At 37.8% G+C, this 17,508-nt stretch overlaps 1 protein-coding gene across 1 annotated transcript in view; it reads right to left on the bottom strand.

The window, feature by feature from the left end:
* The window catches only part of MSH3 (mutS homolog 3), a 181,310-nt gene that overhangs the window by 140,717 nt on the left and 23,085 nt on the right, over nt 1-17,508 (bottom strand). The window contains exon 8 of the mRNA XM_060143213.1: nt 9,202-9,368. Within this exon, the coding sequence (XP_059999196.1) occupies nt 9,202-9,368 (167 nt within the window). The remainder of the gene's footprint in view (nt 1-9,201; nt 9,369-17,508) is intronic.

The following is a 17,508-nucleotide window of genomic DNA, read 5'->3' as shown; positions in this document are numbered from 1 at the left end:
GCGCCACAACTACTGAGCCTGCGCTCTAGAGCCTGAGAGCCACAACTACCGAAGCCCGCGTGCCTAGAGCCCGTGCTCAGCAACAAGAGAAGCCACCGCAGTGAGATGCCCACGCACCGCAATGAAGAGTAGTCTCCACTCGCTGCAACTAGAGAAAGCCCACACGCAGCAACAAAGACCCAACGCAGCCAAAAATAAATAAATATATAAAATTTCTTTTAAGTGCTACCCATTAAAAGTCCTAGCTAGAGATGTAAAAACTATCTGCACCAAGAAAACTACTGAAAATACAATGGCATTTCTACCAGAGAAGGAATTAATATAATTTTTAAAAGGAAATCAATATAAAACAGATTTTTAATATATTTAAGACTTCCTCTTTAAATGTTTGCCTTGAGACACATTTTCCTACTGTGTATTGGATTTATTTCTGCTACTTAATCCACTACCATATCTACTACCACAATCAATATTCTAATTTTGAATTTTCTAAATAGTGAAGTGAAAATTATTACATAATAAACATAATGAAACAGAATGAAAAAGGAGCCAACTTTACCTTTTATCTTCTACTCTAGAAACAAGGAATAAAGAAAATAAGAAAAACAGAACAGAAAGAGAAAAAAACAAAAAAAAATTTCCTATGAGCATCACAGTAGAAAAAGTTTCAAGTGCCAGAGATGAGGTTGGAACCTTGCTGTCAAATGATAGGAAATTAATATGGTCTTCCCAAAATGAGTTGGCTATCCTCATACCATTTAAATACACATTTACCATCATATATCCTGTACGAATTTCCAGCTACTACAACAATCCCTTCACGTTTATAAAACCCAATTCATTTTTCCTAAGAAAAACAAACAGGAAATATTCATTATTCTCCTTATTCCAAAAGTTACTTGTTTAGTCATTCACTCATCAAGCATTTATTAAGTACCTACTATATTCAAGCTACTATAATAGGTCCTGGGGACACAAAAGATTATTATGACACAGTTTCTGCCACGAGCCATCCCTTCTTTGCCTTTTTCTGAGGAGACTCTTAATCCAACCCCTCCTTAATATTGCTCTCTCTCCACTGTTCCAACCTTGATTCTCTTTCAGTTCCACTTTATACAATCTTTCTCTCCAAACCCCACATCTGTCCTGCCTTAGGCTGCTACACTCACCCTGGCAGGGCAGCCAACCAAACTAGTTTCTTTTCCCTGAGAAAGCCACGCTCTCTCAAACCCCCATCAGCCTGGCTGTCATTCTCGAGTCTCAACTCTGGCATACTCTTCTGAGAAGCCTCGCTTAACTGCATAGACAAAGCTTCATGTTCTTATGCTACCAGTGACTCTATAAGACCATAACATTTGGCACTTTTGTTGTAACTGTTCGTTTCCATGACTACCAGCCCTGTAGACTGTAAGAATCTGGAAGGTAGCGACCTTACTCATTTTTGTATCTTCACCATCTAGTAATAAGCTTGGCACACAATGAATATTTTTAAGAATGAATGAATGGATGGATGAATAATAACGTGCAAATCAGAGGATGGATCAAAAGGTGAGAATCCACTGCAAACATCTATCAATACAAATATTTCTTAGGGATAAGAAAAGAATAATCAATCAGAATTTACTGCCAGCTATCTAAATTAATAAAATAAACTTGAAAGTGTAATAAAATACCTCAATTAGAAAGGTCAACTACTATAAAAAATGGAGATGAGCCCAACTCCAAGGAGCTTAAATGCCCTTTCTGGACCTCAAATACATCACCTGTATTTCTCTTAAACTCTGGTTTGGATTTTTTTCATTCAAGCAATGGTCCCATTTATACTGGATTTAGCTCTAACACTCATACAGAACTTAAATGACAAGAAGCAGATAAACATGACATATGCTGCCCCTAAAGTGTGCTCCAGCATGTTCCCCCTACCTCAGGCATTCCCCCTCCACCTTCAAGAATGTTCCCACATCTGCAAGTACATCACTACTACAACTCAGTAGTTTTTGGTAAACCAACCCACTGTTTTTTCAACACAAATACCAACTTAAGAATCTTACTATGCCATAAAAATTTATGAAATCACAGGTTTGATTCACTAATTATACATTTTTAATATACCTTAAATAAATATTTAACTATGAAAGTAAAAAATATTTATTTGTGAACTGCTTGGAATTCTATCAAGTAAGTAAACCAAGTGTGACTCGGCTCCCCCAGTGGTGGCCAGTGCTCGGAATCACCGACTCCCAACCTTCCCTGTTCCAGGGCCACTCCTCTTTTGACCTAAGACTCTACACCTGATTTATGCCCTTCTCCAGGCTCTCTGAATTCACTTGGTTTTGAGTTTCCTTCAATTCTTTTCGAATTTTAACTTAAATACTTATTTTTTTTTTTTGGTAATAAGCAATAAAGGAGAAACTTTATAAAAAGCTAATATGACTTAATCCTCGTGACAGCACTCTGATGGAGGACTGGTAAAACTTCACTACGGTTATTTTTTGTCTGCTCAGATTGTTAATTCACCAAAGAACAGAAGAAGGACTTTCCCCATTGGTTGTGCTTTTAAAAATATTCTCACATGCTTAAACTTTAGGTGATACCAAAACAAATTTTAAACTGTTTTAAATTATAAAAAATTTGAAAACGGAGTTTTCTTTTTCCCTGAGTCAGACTCACCCCACATACAAAACTACAGTAAAGATTTGCACATTGGGGCTTCCCTGGTGGCACAGTGGTTGAGAGTCCGCCTGCCGATGCAGGGGACACGGGTTCGTGCCCCGGTCCGGGAAGATCCCACATGCTGCGGAGCGGCTGGGCCCGTGAGCCACTGAGCCTGTGCATCCAGAGCCTGTGCTCCACAACAGGAGAGGCCACAACAGTGAGAGGACCGTGTACCGCAAAAAAAAAAAGATTTGCACATTGGATTATCAACATAATCCAAGTGCTTTTTAAATTTTATTTTAATTAAATTAAAGTAATATCAAGGAAGCAAAGTTCATTCATACTCAGAACAATCTCTAAAATAAGATCTTGATTAGAAGCACTTCTGCTCTGGGAAAGAAGAGTAAACACACTTTTCCCTCTTTCTCTTGCTGAGTACAATTCCCTGGACATTATACATAAAACAAACAGAAGACACTCTGAAAGGCAGACAGAAAGCAGACCAGCAGGGAACTCGAGACCTAGAGGTGAGTCCCCTGAGTTTACTTTTGCCACATATATCCCAGCCTTGGAGGTGAAGAAGCTGACAATCGGGAAAGGACAACAGGAGCAGGCAAAAAAGGTCCAACAATCCTGCTCTCCCCAAACACCCAGGAAAGGTGCAGCCAAGCAAGACAGAAAACTCTTAGACAATAACCACTCTACTCCAGCCAAACACCACAGTAAAAAAATGTGGTCCAACTCCACCCATGCTAGCAAAGGCCAAGGGGGGAACCTAGACATCCTTTCTCACCAGATGGATAAATGGTATCAACTGGTCACGGTTAGTTTTTAGCCAAGTATAATTTTCTAAATGTCATGCAGCTTCAGAAAATTTTAAGAGTTAATATTGTAAAAAATTCATACACACCACTGACCATATCATTTGCAACAGATGGCCTACAACTACATATCCCTACCTTGTCCTGGTTCTCTACCTGGCTCTTTATCTCCTCCCTTTATGTTTCTTTCTATCCTTCTTCCTCCGACTCCCAACTACTGACATTCTCCAAATTCTTTGATCTTATCCTTTTCTCTGTACACTTTTTTCTTTTATGGGAACTGTTTATTTATTTCTTTTATCTCAACACTCGCACTAGGCCTCTTCTCTTTTATCATGCTATTCTTTGCCCAGAGACCCAACTGCCTTCCATTAGGAGTCCACACCCCTTGGCTGGATTTTAAGGTCCTTGACTCTCTCTTCCCCCAACTCTCAGCACGAAACTTCTCCTCCAATCAGAAAAGTCTCCCCACTGTTTTCACACTTCCTCTAATATTTCCAGCCTGTGGGCCCCAGAGTTCATGTCGTTTCCACACACACAACATACTGTCCTCCCTCCCCACTACCAATTCAAAGCCCCCTGTCCTGCAAATGCCCCTATGCCAGCCAACCTCCTCCAACAGGCCTTCCTTGGTTATGTCAGGGCCCAGAAAGCTCTCCCTCTGTACTCAAAGTTGACCATCATCTGCTCTGTTCATCTGACTTGCCTCAAAAATCAGTTTCTTTGAGAACTAGTAAATATTAATTAATATTTGTTTATTGTTTTCTATACCTTTCCTCTTGACCAGTTTTTTTTTTTTTTTTTTTTTTTTTGCGGTACGCGGGCCTCTCACTGTTGTGGCCCCCCCCGTTGCGGAGCACAGGCTCCGGTTGCGCAGGCGCGGGGGCCATGGCTCACGGGCCCAGCCGCTCCGCGGCATGTGGGATCTTCCCGGACCGGGGCACGAACCCGTGTCCCCTGCACCGGCAGGCGGACTCTCAACCACTGCGCCACCAGGGAAGCCCTTGACCAGTTTTATAAACATATAACATCTCTAAGCTAAAGTGATCTTAACTGCAGTTAATACAGTGCTTAAAATCATTACTTTCCCTTTGTTTCTCTCTATAGAGAATGTACGAATGTATACATTCTTACAACAAATGGAAAAGATAACAAGTAATATAGTAAGACTAATTTTCTAAGAACCAAACTGAAATCTATAAACACACTTTACATAAATGATCTATAAAATTTTACATAAATTATCTATAAAAGATAATTCACTGAAGAAAAATTGATAGCTTATCATTATTGAGAAAGAATAACTTTAGCTTAGTACTATCTTTGACTAATAGTTATTTACTCTAAATTATCATACAATACAAATTAATTCTGTATCTAGACAAATAAAAGTAAAGCTTTTCGTAGTCTTTCAATTGTTATCCATGGTATATGAAATGCTTTGGAGACCTCTTGTGGTCAAAGTTAAAAAATACAAAACAAAACAAAAAACCTAATACGTACTTAAAATGGATATTCTGTAATTCCAAAACATTCTGCCTTTTCTCACAAAGCTTTATTATGTCTTCAGTATTAATAAAATATCAACCACTAAGTGACAAAAACGGATGGTTTTAACTTCAGGTTTATAGTGTAAGAAAAAAAAAAGGAATTCTAAATCTGAGACTCAAGAACCTACCCATCACTATTTAAAACAAAGAAGAAGATACCACCAGAAACACAAAACAAACTTTTCTCCTTGAAAATTCAATGCTATGTTATTTACTGGTAGTAAATATGGAACAGAGTTTTGGCAAGCTCTGTTCTTCATACCCTAATTAAAAGCATTCCCGGGCTTCCCTGGTGGCACAGTGGTTGAGAGTCCGCCTGCCGATGCAGGGGACATGGGTTCGTGCCCCAGTCCGGGAAGATCCCACATGCCGCGGAGCGGCTGAACCCGTGAGCCATGGCCGCGGAGCGTGCGCGTCCGGAGCCTGTGCTCCGCAACGGGAGAGGCCACAACGGTGAGAGGCCCGCATACCGGAAAAAAAAAAAAAAAAAGGCATTCCCGATCCCCGTTGCTAACTTTTTCTTTTTTTTTTTTTTTAAACAAGGCTAGGAATTGTATCTCAGGTTGATAAAAGCTAAATTTTATGGATGTTAAAGTGGACCCACTAGCATTTAGGGAGAAATTAAGGTAGGACCACACTTCACACAGTAAAGCAAAATAAAAGTGAATTAGAAGTTGAATGTAAAAATTTTTTTAAAATAATAAATCGACTAAAATAAAATATAAGTAATTGTGTAAGTGTTTTCAGAATAAGGAGAGATATTTCTAAGCATAAAAATAATGGAATGCTACCATTAAGTATGGAGGCTTAACTGGTCCAGGCAGTACACTAAAAATACAGAGAAATAGTGAATTAATATATAATCAAAAAGGTTTTTTCAAGAGATTCAAAAAAAAAAAAAGGAAATCCCCAAGAGCCAAAAACCATATGAAAATCATAGCTGTGGATGGGAGATGACACCATAAAGGGCCATGCACAGAGAGTAGAATATGAAGATCCAACATACTTCTAGTAGGAGGTCTAGTGGAGCAGAGGGGAGAGGCAGTATTCAGAGAGATAATGGCTGATGGGAGTAACAGAAAGAACAGCTTCCATCTATAGAGAGCTTTCTATGCTGGGTGCTGTTTCAAGCACTTTGCCTTTATTTTAACTTATTTAATCCTCACAGCAATCCTATGAGGTAAACACTCTTACTTTCTCTATTCTACAGAAAAGGAAACTGAAGGACAACACAATTGAGTGATTCAACCAAAGTCGCTATGAGGAAAGCCGATTTTCGAACCCAAACCCTATGTCACAAGAGCCACACTGCTTGACCGTTTGACTTTTGAATCTCTACTGCTCCATTCTACACCTAGATATGGATCAGCTTTAGACTACACAGAAATGTGGATTAACTGTTGAGTGTTTAGTCCATTATGTGAATAAAATAAAAAATTACATGTGGTTAGTAAACACAGAAAAAATTACATACTCCCAATGCTAACCAGAAAAATACAAAATAAAACAAGACAAAGGCAGTCATCAAATTTGGTAAAACCCACATATGACACCCAAACTATCTTTGGTATGCCAAATGGCTTTTGAATCTCATTTGATGAGTAAACATTTAGGAATCCCAGGCTTGCCAGCCAAAAAATTCCATTTTGGCAATGTCTTTGTGGAATGTTTTATTGAATTTTGCCTTTATTTTTTTATAAAAATAAGTGCTTTGTGACCATCTAGAGGGGTGGGATAGGGAGGGTAGGAGGGAGACGCAAGAGGGAGGAGATATGGGGATCTATGTGTATATATATATATATATAGCTGATTTACTTTGTTATACAACAGAAACTAACACAACAATGTAAAGCAATTATACTCCAATAAAGATGTTAAAAAAAAAAGACGACTTTCTAGTTAGAATGCTGTGATTATACTGTAGCTAGAATTGAATATATCCAATTTTCTGAGAATGAATAATAATCATGGTATGAGATATGATAACATAGTCTCAAATATTTTGTCTAGTTAAAAAAGTGTTTGTCACCAAAATGGGATAGATAATCTATGCCAACTGAAGAATTTCCAGTTGTCTACATTAATTTATACATGTCTGTTGAGCATTATATCTTGTGTGAAAGATTTCTAAATGATGTGCTGTTTCAAAATTTTAATATGGTCTTCATTTCTAGCTGTTGTTCAGTAGTACTGGTTTGAATCATAGTATTCTACTAAAAATAAATCATAAATTATGAAAATAAATGAAAGCTAAAAAAATAAGTGGAAATCAGAAAAATGAGAGTGTTGATTCAACTGATCAATTTTAATCTCCATTACATCTAATTTAATCAAATATACACTCAGGTATGAAGGAAAATTAACAAAATCAAAAATATAAAATATGGGAAATATAGTTTTAGAAGACTATCTTTAAAATCTTTAGAGATTTTATTAATTTTTTTAGCCCTCCAAAGGCAGCATCCCTTATCAGTCTACCTGTCTGACTTTTAATTATCCAAGTTTGAACACTGTCAGAAAAGGATTAAGAACAAAATAAAGGGAATTCATGCAGAATTTTTCATCTATCCAATTGGCAGAAATTATTTCAGTGATCACTTCCCACACTAGCAAGGGCTCAAACAACCTGCCTATACTATAGTGGTAGAAGTATAAATTAATATTACCAATTCTAGCAAGCAATCAAGAGTTTTCTAAATGTTTATACTCTCTAACCAATTAATTCCACTTTCAGGAATTTAGCTTAAGGAAATAATCAGAAATGCACACAAATATTTCTATGCATGGATATTCATCATAGCAATATTTGTAATACTGAAAAAAATGAAAACGATCTAACAAAAGGGGAATAGATAAATTACTGTATGATCCACTTATATGACTGAATGTTATGTAGTCATCTTGTCTTCATAAATACTGACTGAAATATTGGCAGATGCAATGATGTTCTCTAGAATTTGCTTCAGATAAATAATCCAGGGATGGAGAGCATAGAGTTATAGATGAAATGAGATTGGCTGGTTGAGGAATACTGAAGCTGGTTGATGGATTCATGGGGTTCACTAAACTATTCAGTATAATTTCATATACGTTTGAAATTTTCCATAATAAAGTAAAAAAATACATGGGGAATTTTAAAAAAAACAGAATACAAAACTGATTTTGTAACATGAATCAAAGTTTATAAACAAAAAATGATTATATCCAGAAATAATACACCAAGATGTTTAACAGTAGTTATCTCTGAGTTATAGCTTGTTATTTTTATGGGTTTTTTTTAACTCTCAACTTTTCCTAAATGAATATGGATTAGGGTTACAATCAGAAAAACATATTTTGAAAGCTACTTTGAAAGAATTTCAAGTCAGATGAAAAAGGAACATTTAACTCGAAGAACAAAGAAACATACAGAACTTCACTGAATCAATTAATTTGATTTTCCAACTGATTTGTCAACCTATTAAATATAAATCTTCGTGGGCTCTCCGGCCTGGTCTAAAGTCCAAATTCCTCAATATATAAAGTCCTCTTCACCCGAGCCCCAGCCCACCTTTTCAGTCTCTTCTCCCACCAAACTCCTTGGGTAACAGTACAGAATCTTCTCACCTAGGCACCTTCCTGTCTGTCATGCAATACATCATGTTTTGGGAATCCAGTTAGGTCTCTACACATCTGCTTCTCCCGCTGGATTATAAACTCTGCCAGACACATATCACAAGCACATCTTCTCCCTACATACGCCATCGTGCCTAGCACACTGCCTCATAAATAAGAGGAGTGACCATAGATCTAGTAAATTTAACTAGTGGACTCAGCCACAAATTGAAACTTGCAGCACAAATAAGGCATTTCCAAAATTATATAAACTTTCTAAGAAATGATTACCTGCAGAAACTGAAGATTAATTACCAAATAATATCATTTAATAATATCATAAACCCTTTAATTTCAAAAAATTTCATTAAATATCATAACCCCCTTTAAAAAGAGCAACTTCTGAAAGCCTTCATTAAGGTGACATTAAGGGTCATTTTGGTTTTCTTTTTCGGAATTTCCACTGCTACTGATGAAATATTTTTATAAAGAAAAATCATTTTTAACAACTTTGTTATCAGTTTGGGAATCAGATCTAAGTTTCAGAATCAACATGACTTTCCAGCAATGTGCCAACTCACCTCACAGCTGTGGTCCTGTGGATGAGCATCTCTGTTTGCTCTGACAAGTCTGATGGAAGCAGAAGCTCCACTGGCTGCAGGCATAATATCCGAGTTTCTAGCTCTGAACGGGAAGCAGAGTCCTGGAAACTGTCGAACACAACCTCACCTGTGGTGGGCTGCACCCCCTAAAAACAAAAATATAATGGCACAGAAAATATATATATTTTCCCCATTATAATTATGACACAGCATTAATAAACATGGAAATAGTAAAGACGACACTCTCAAGTATGTACTTGCATTTCTAAAACGTTTGAAAACCTGTCCGCTTTCCAAGACTCTTAAATAAGAAGTCAGACTCACCAATCTAAAGTATGCTAGATGGGATTTTAGAGAGACACCCTGAGTCCAACTAAGTCCTGGATCTAACACACCGGACTGAGTGACTGTGACAAGTCATTAAACCCTCCTGGGCCTCAGGGTCATCCTCTGTAACTGGGGATAAACCAGCCTACTTCCCTCACAGAGTTATTGTAAGGGTCAAATCAGAAAATAAATGAACACCTTCTAAGCTATAAAGTACTGTACAAATAGTGGCTGCCAATACTGAGAGTAAGAAGTGATATGTTTCTAGAAACGTGGCCACAAGAGTAGGAGTAAGGTACTATTTCAATATATAAAATTAATAAATAAAAAATATAGGGGGGATGGGAATGTCTGTCCTGAAGGCGAGGTCTGGGTGGCTCACCACAGCATCCACTACACAGCTTTTCTTTCTGGCATGTTAATTTCTTTATTGGAGTCACATTCTTTTGGTTTTTTTAGTTAAAAAGATTTTTTTTTGGCTGCATTGGGTCTCTGTTGCGGCACGCGGGCTTTCTCTAGTTGCAAAAGCCTTCTTGGAATCTGACATGTTATCACTTTGGGACCGCTGGCCAGCTGCTCCTGACTTGGCCACATGAAGGCTCAGACTGTCCCAGTCTCTGAACTGAAGAGAACTAACACTATTAGCATATCTCTCACTACCAATGCAAGGTATTTCAATGAAGAGTAACAGGAAGACATCTACAAATCCCAGACTGGCATATGCAAGTTCTGAGGAATGGTGGAATAACCCAATGTATCTGGGTGACCTTTGGAGACAGCTGAGACAGAACTACAACAGGGCAGTGGCTGACACCCAACTCACAGCTCATCTTCTCCAGCCGTGTGGCTGATAGGTCAGGGTGCTCCAGCAGGCTGTCAGGCCTGAGCCTCTGACGTGGGAGAGCCCAATTCAGGACATTGGTCCACCAGAGACCTCCCAGCACCATATAAATCAATCTGTGAGAGCTCTCCCAGAGATCTCCATCTCAACACTAAGACCCAGCTCCACTCAACGACCAGCAAGCTCCAATGCTGGGCACCCCATGCCAAACAACTAGCAAGACAGAAACACGACCCCACCCATTAGCAGAGAGGCTGCCTAAACTCATACTAAGTTCACAGACACCCCAAAACACACCACCAGATGTGGTCCTGCCCACCAGAACACAGGCACCAGTACCCTCCACCAGGAAGCCTACACAACCCACTCAACCAAACTTACCCAATGGGGGCAGACACCAAAAACAATGGGAATTACGAACCTGCAGACTAGGAAAAGGACACCACAAACACAGTAAGTTAAACAAAAGGAGAAGACAGAGAAATACACAGCAGGTGAAGGAGCAAGGTAAAAACCCACCAGAGCAAAAAAAGGAAGAGGAAATACAGAGTCTACCTGAAAAAGAATTCAGAGTAATGATAGAAAAGATAATCCAAACTCTTGGAAATGGATCAGGAATAAGGAATGAGGAAAACACAAGAAACGTTTAACAAGGACCTAGAAGAACTAAAGAGCAAACAAACAATGATGAATACCACAAAAAATGAAATTTAAAATTCTCTAGAAGGAATCAATAGCAGAATAACTCAGGCAGAAGAACAGATAAGTGACCTGGAAGACAAAACAGTGGAAATAACTACCACAGAGCAGAATGAACAAAAAAGAATGAAAAGAACTGAGGACAGTCTCAGAGACCTCTGGGACAACATTAAACGCACCATAATTTGAATTATAGGGGTCCCACAAGAAGAAGAGAAAAAGAAAGGGACTAAGAAAATATTTGAAGAGATTATAGTTGAAAATTTCCTTAATATGGGAAAGGAAATAGTCAATAAAGCCCAGGAAGCGCAGAGAGTCCCATACAGGAGAAATCCAAAGAGAAACACTCCAAGACACATATTAATCAAACTATCAAAAATTAAATACAAAGAAAAAATATTAAAAGCAGCAAGGGAAAAGCAACAAATAACATACAAGGGAATCCCCATTAGGTTAACAGTTGATCTTTCATCAGAAACTCTGCAAGCCAGAAGGGAGTGGCAGGACATATTTAAACTGATGAAAAGGAAAAAGATTACTCTACCCAGCAGCGATCTCATTCAGGTTCAACAGAGAAATTAAAGCCTTTACAGACAAGCAAAAGCTAAGAGAATTCAGCACTACCAAATCCGCTTTACAACAAATGCTAAAGGAACTTCTCTAGGCAGGAAACACAAGAGAAGGAAAAGACCTACAATAACAAACCCAAAACAATTAAGAAAATGGTAATAGGAACATACATATCAATAATTACCTTCAATGTAAATGGACTAAATGCTCCAACCAAAATACACAGACTGGCTGAATGGATAAAAAAACAAGACCTGTACATATGCTATCTTCAAGAGACCCACTTCAGACCTAGGGACATATACAGACTGAAAGTGAGGGGATGGAAAAAGATATTCCATGCAAATGGAAATCAAAAAAAAGCTGGAGTAGCAATTCTCATATCAGACATAATAGACTTTAAAATAAAGACTACTGGGTTTCCCTGGTGGCGCAGTGGTTGAGAATCTGCCTGCCAATGCAGGGGACATGGGTTTGAGCTGTGGTCTGGGAAGATCCCACATGCCGCGGAGCAACTAGGCCACAACTAGTTGTGAGCCACAACTACTGAGCCTGCGCATCTGGAGCTTGTGCTCCGCAACAAGAGAGGCCGCAACAGTGAGAGGCCCACACACCACGATGAAGAGTGGCCCCCCGCTTGCCGCAACTAGAGAAAGGCCTTGCACAGAAACGAAGACCCAACACAGCCAAAAATAATAAATGAATAAATAAATAAATAAAAATAAATACTATTACAAGAGACAAAGAAGGACACTACATAATGATCAAGGGATCAATCCAAGAAGATATAACAATTGTAAATATTTATGCACCCAACATAGGAGCACCTCAATATATAAGGTGCTGTATATGCCAACAGTCATAAATGGGGAAATCAACAGTAACACAATCATAGTACAGGACTTTAACACCCCACTTTCACCAATGGACAGATCATCCAAAATGAAAATAAGTAAGGAAACACAAGCTTTAAATGACACATTAAACAAGATGGATTTAAATGATATTTATAGCACATTCCATCCAAAAACAACAGAATACACTTTATTCTCAAGTGCTCATAGAACATTCTCCACGATAGATCATACCTTGGGTCACATATCAAGCCTTGATAAATTTAAGAAAATTGAAATTGTATCAATTATCTTTTCCAAACACAATGCTATAAAACTAGATATCAATTACAGGCAAAAGACTGTAAAAAATACAAACACATGGAGGCTAAACAATACAGTACTAAATAACCAAGAGATCACTCAAGAAATCAAAGAGGAAATCAAAAAATACCTAGAAACAAATGACAATGAAAACATGACAACCCAAAAGCTATGGGATGCAGCAAAAGCAGTTCTAAGAGGGAAGTTTACAGCAATACAATCCTACCTCAAGAAACAAGAAACATCTCAAATAAACAACCTAACTTTACACCTAAAGTAATTAGAGAAAGAAGAACAAAAAAAACCCCACGGTTAGCAGAAGGAGAGAAATCATAAAGATCAGATCAGAAATAAATGAAAAAGAAATGAAGGAAACAATAGCAAAGATCAATAAAACTAAAAGCTGGTTCTTTGAGAAGATAAACAAAATTGATAAACCATTAGCCAGACTCATCAAGAAAAAAAGGGAGAAGACTCAAATCAACAGAATTAGAAATGAAAAAGAAGTAACAACTGACACTGCAGAAATACAAAGGATCATGAGAGATTACTACAAGCAACTCTATGCCAATAAAATGGCCAACCTGGAAGAAATGGACAAATTCTTAGAAAAGCACAACCTTCTGATACTGAACCAGGAAAAAATAGAAAATATAAACAGACCAATCACAAGCACTGAAATTGGAAACTGTGATTAAAAATCTTCCAACAAACAAAAGCCCAGGACCAGATGGCTTCACAGGCGAATTCTAGCAAACATTTAGAGAAGAGTTAACACCTATCATTCTGAAACTCTTCCAAGATAAAGCAGAGGGAGGAACACTCCCAAACTCATTCTACGAGGCCACCATCACCTTGATACCAAAGCCAGACAAAGATGTCACAAAGAAAGAAAACTACAGGCCATCTATCACTGACAAAGATAGATGCAAAAATCCTCAACAAAATACTAGCAAACAGAATCCAACAGCACATTAAAAGGATCATACACCCTGATCAAGTGGAGTTTATCCCAGGAATACAAGGATTCTTCAATATACACAAATCAATCAATGTGATAAACCATATTATCATACTGAAGGAGAAAAACCATATGATCATCTCAACAGATTCAGAAAAAGCTTTCGACAAAATTCAACACCCACTTATGATAAAAACCTCCAGAAAGTAGGCATAGAGGGAACTTACCCCAACATAATAAAGGCCATATATGACAAACCCACAGCCAACCTTGTTCTCAATGGTGAAAAACTGAAACCATTTCCTCTAAGATCAGGAACAAGACAAGCTTGCCCACTCTCACCACTATTATTCAACACAGTTTTGGAAGTTTTAGCCACAGCAATCAGAGACGAAAACCAAAAAAAGGAATCCAATTGGAAAAGAAGTAAAACTGTCACTGTTTTCAGATGACAGGATACTATACATAGAGAATCCCAAAGATGCTACCAGAAAACTACTAGAGCTAATCAATTAATCTGGTAAAGTAGCAGGATACAAAATAATGCACAGAAATCTCTTGCATTCTTATACACTAATGATGACAAATCTGAAAGACAAATTAAGGAAAGACTCCCATTTACCACTGCAACAACAAAAAAATAAAATACCTAGGAATAAACCTATCTAAGGAGACAAAAAACCTGTATGCAGAAAACTATACGACACTGATGAAAGAAATTAAAGATGATACAAACAGATGGAGATTTACTCTTGGATTGGAAGAATCAACATTGTGAAAATGACTATACTACCCAAAGCAATGTATAGATTTAGTGCAGTCCCTATCAAACTATCAATGGCATTTTTCACAGAACCAGAACAAAAATGACCCCAAATAGCCAAAGCAATCTTGAGTAAGAAAAATGGAGATGGAGAAATCAGGCTCCTTGACTTCAGACTATACTACAAAGCTACAGTAATCAAGACAGTATGGTACTGGCATAAAAACAGAAATATAGATCAATGGAACAAGATAGAAAGCCCAAAGATAAACCCACACACATACGGTCACCTTATTTTTGATAAAGCAGGCAAGAATATACGATGGAGAAAAGACAGCCTTTTCAATAAGTGGTGCTGGGAAAACTGGACAGCTACATGTAAAGAATGAAATTAGAACACTCCCTAACACCATACATAAAAATAAACTCAAACTGGATTAAAGACCTAAATGTAAGGCCAGACACTATAAAACTCTTAGAGAAAAACATAAGCAGAACACTCTATGACATAAATCACAGCAAGATCCTTTTTGACCCACCCCCTAGAGAAATGGAAACAAAACCAAAAATAAACAAATGGGACCTAATGAAACTTAAAAGCTTTTGCACAGCAAAGGAAACCATAAACAAGACAAAAAGACAACCCTCAGAATGGGAGAAAATATTTGCAAATGAAGCAACTGACAAAGGATTAATCTCCAAAATATACAAGCAGCTTATGCAGCTCAATATCAAAAAAGCAAACAACCCAATCCAAAAATGGGCAGAAGACCTAAATAGACATTTCTCCAAAGATATACAGATTGCCAACATACACATGAAAGGATGCTCAACATCATTAAACATTAGAGAAATGCAAATCAAAACTACAATGAGGTTTCACCTCACACTGGTCAGAAGGGCCATCATCAGAAAGTCTACAAACAATAAATGCTGGAGAGGGTGTGGAGAAAAGGGAACCCTCTTGCACTGTTGGTGGGAATGTAAATTGATACAGCCACTAGGGAGAACAGTATGGAGGTTCCTTAAAAAGCTAAAAATAGAACTACCATATGACCCAGCAATACCACTACTGGGCATATACCCTGAGAAAACCATAATTCAAAAAGTCATGTACCACAATGTTCATTGCAGCACTATTTACAATAGCCAGGACATGGAAGCAACCTAAGTGTCCATCAATAGATGAATGGATAAAGAAGATGTGGCACATATTTACAATGGAATATTACTCAGCCATAAAAAGAAATGAAATTGAGTTATTTGTAGTGAGATGGATGGACCTAGAGTCTGTCATACAGAGTAAACTAAGTCAGAAAAAGAAAAATAAACACTGTATGCTAACACATATATATGGAATCCAAAAAAAAAAAAAAGATTCTGAAGAACCTAAGGGCAGAACTAGAATAACGACGTAGGCATGGAGAGTGTACTTGAGGACATGGGGAGAGGGAGGGGTGGGCTGGGACAAGGTGAGAGAGTGGCATGGACATATATACACCACCAAATGTAAAACAGATAGCTAGTGGGAAGCAGCTACATAGCACAGGGAGATCAGCTCGGTGCTTTGTAACCACCTAGAGGGGTGGGATAGGGAGTGTGGGAGGGAGACTCAAGAGGGAGGGGATATGGGGATATATGTTACATATGGCTGATTCATTTTGTTATACAGCAGAAGCTAACGCACCAATGTAGAGCAATTATACTCCAATAAAAACGTTGAAGGAAAAAAAAGTATAATTTTTGCAAAAAAAATCAAATGTAACAAACTCTGATAAACACTATGTACATAGTCTATCCAGGGAAACAACTATGATAAGTAAAAGCCATCTCCATCACCCCAAGCCAATAATAGCCAAGATAACCTAGAAAAGATCATAGTTTGGAAGAGAAGAAAAAGATTAAGTAATTTACTGAAGGTCGAGGGGCAATAAAGTGGTGGAGGCAAGATTCACATAGTCTGACTCCACAAGCCACACTCTTACTCACTACTGACAATTACGAAAGGCATGGGGCCAGTAACAGACTGCATGAGCTAACAGGAGGAAAAACAACCAGTCCCTACACTCATGGATGGCTGGTGGAAAGTCAACTGACACAGCCTCTCCAGAAAACTGCCTGGCATTTTCTAAGAAAGCTCAAAACATCCACATCCTATAACTCAGCAACTCTTCCCCTACCTATATACTCTTGAGAAACTCAGGCACATGTATAAGGCATGTGCAAAAAGGGTGACAGTGTATCCTTTGTACAAGCAAAAACTGGAAAGAATCCACAAGAATAAAAAAACTGTAAAATGAAATACAATGTAGCAATGACAACAAAAAAACTACTAAGGTAACACATGTAATATCTGATAAATCCCATGTACAAAATGGTAAACAAAGAAGCAAGACCCAAATGGATACATACAATATATTTACATTTATATACTTTTTAAGGACGTAAAACTGTATCTAAAAGCAAGGGAATTATTACCTTAAAGTCTGGATTATGGTTACCTCCAGAGGGAAGGGGCCCTTCTGTGAGCAGTGCTGTATTTCCTAACCTGGGTGGTTGTCTCAATATTACACTGTAAATTTCTGTTTTATGCATTTTTTCCTCGATTATTTTATAACTTTTTAAAAAATCACTCATTTTTGGCTCAAGGAAGTTCCTTAATTCTAGTCCAGAGGCCTTCTCTAGTGGCCAGATAGCCTGACTGTAAGTACATTAGCATACACATATAAGTTTATCTCCCAATCTACAACCAAATTTTTACAAAAGCTATTAACAGAAGTTCAAGTAATAAATTTATAATAAATTTATCAGCCAGATAAATTCCCCTCTGCTTTTTTAAATCAGAGAAATGGTCTATGTCATAAAACCTGCAACATGTACTACTCTGTGTGATATGTAACACTGATAAACCCATAGTCAGTCTGTATAAAGCTGTGCATTGCCCAGCCTGACGGTAGCGGGCCTGATG

The sequence above is a fragment of the Lagenorhynchus albirostris genome, chromosome 3 (genome assembly GCF_949774975.1).
Source record: "Lagenorhynchus albirostris chromosome 3, mLagAlb1.1, whole genome shotgun sequence".
Taxonomy (NCBI): Eukaryota; Metazoa; Chordata; class Mammalia; order Artiodactyla; family Delphinidae; genus Lagenorhynchus; species Lagenorhynchus albirostris.
The sequence above is the reverse complement of the archived record's forward strand: the minus strand, read 5'-3'. Positions and strand labels throughout refer to the sequence as shown.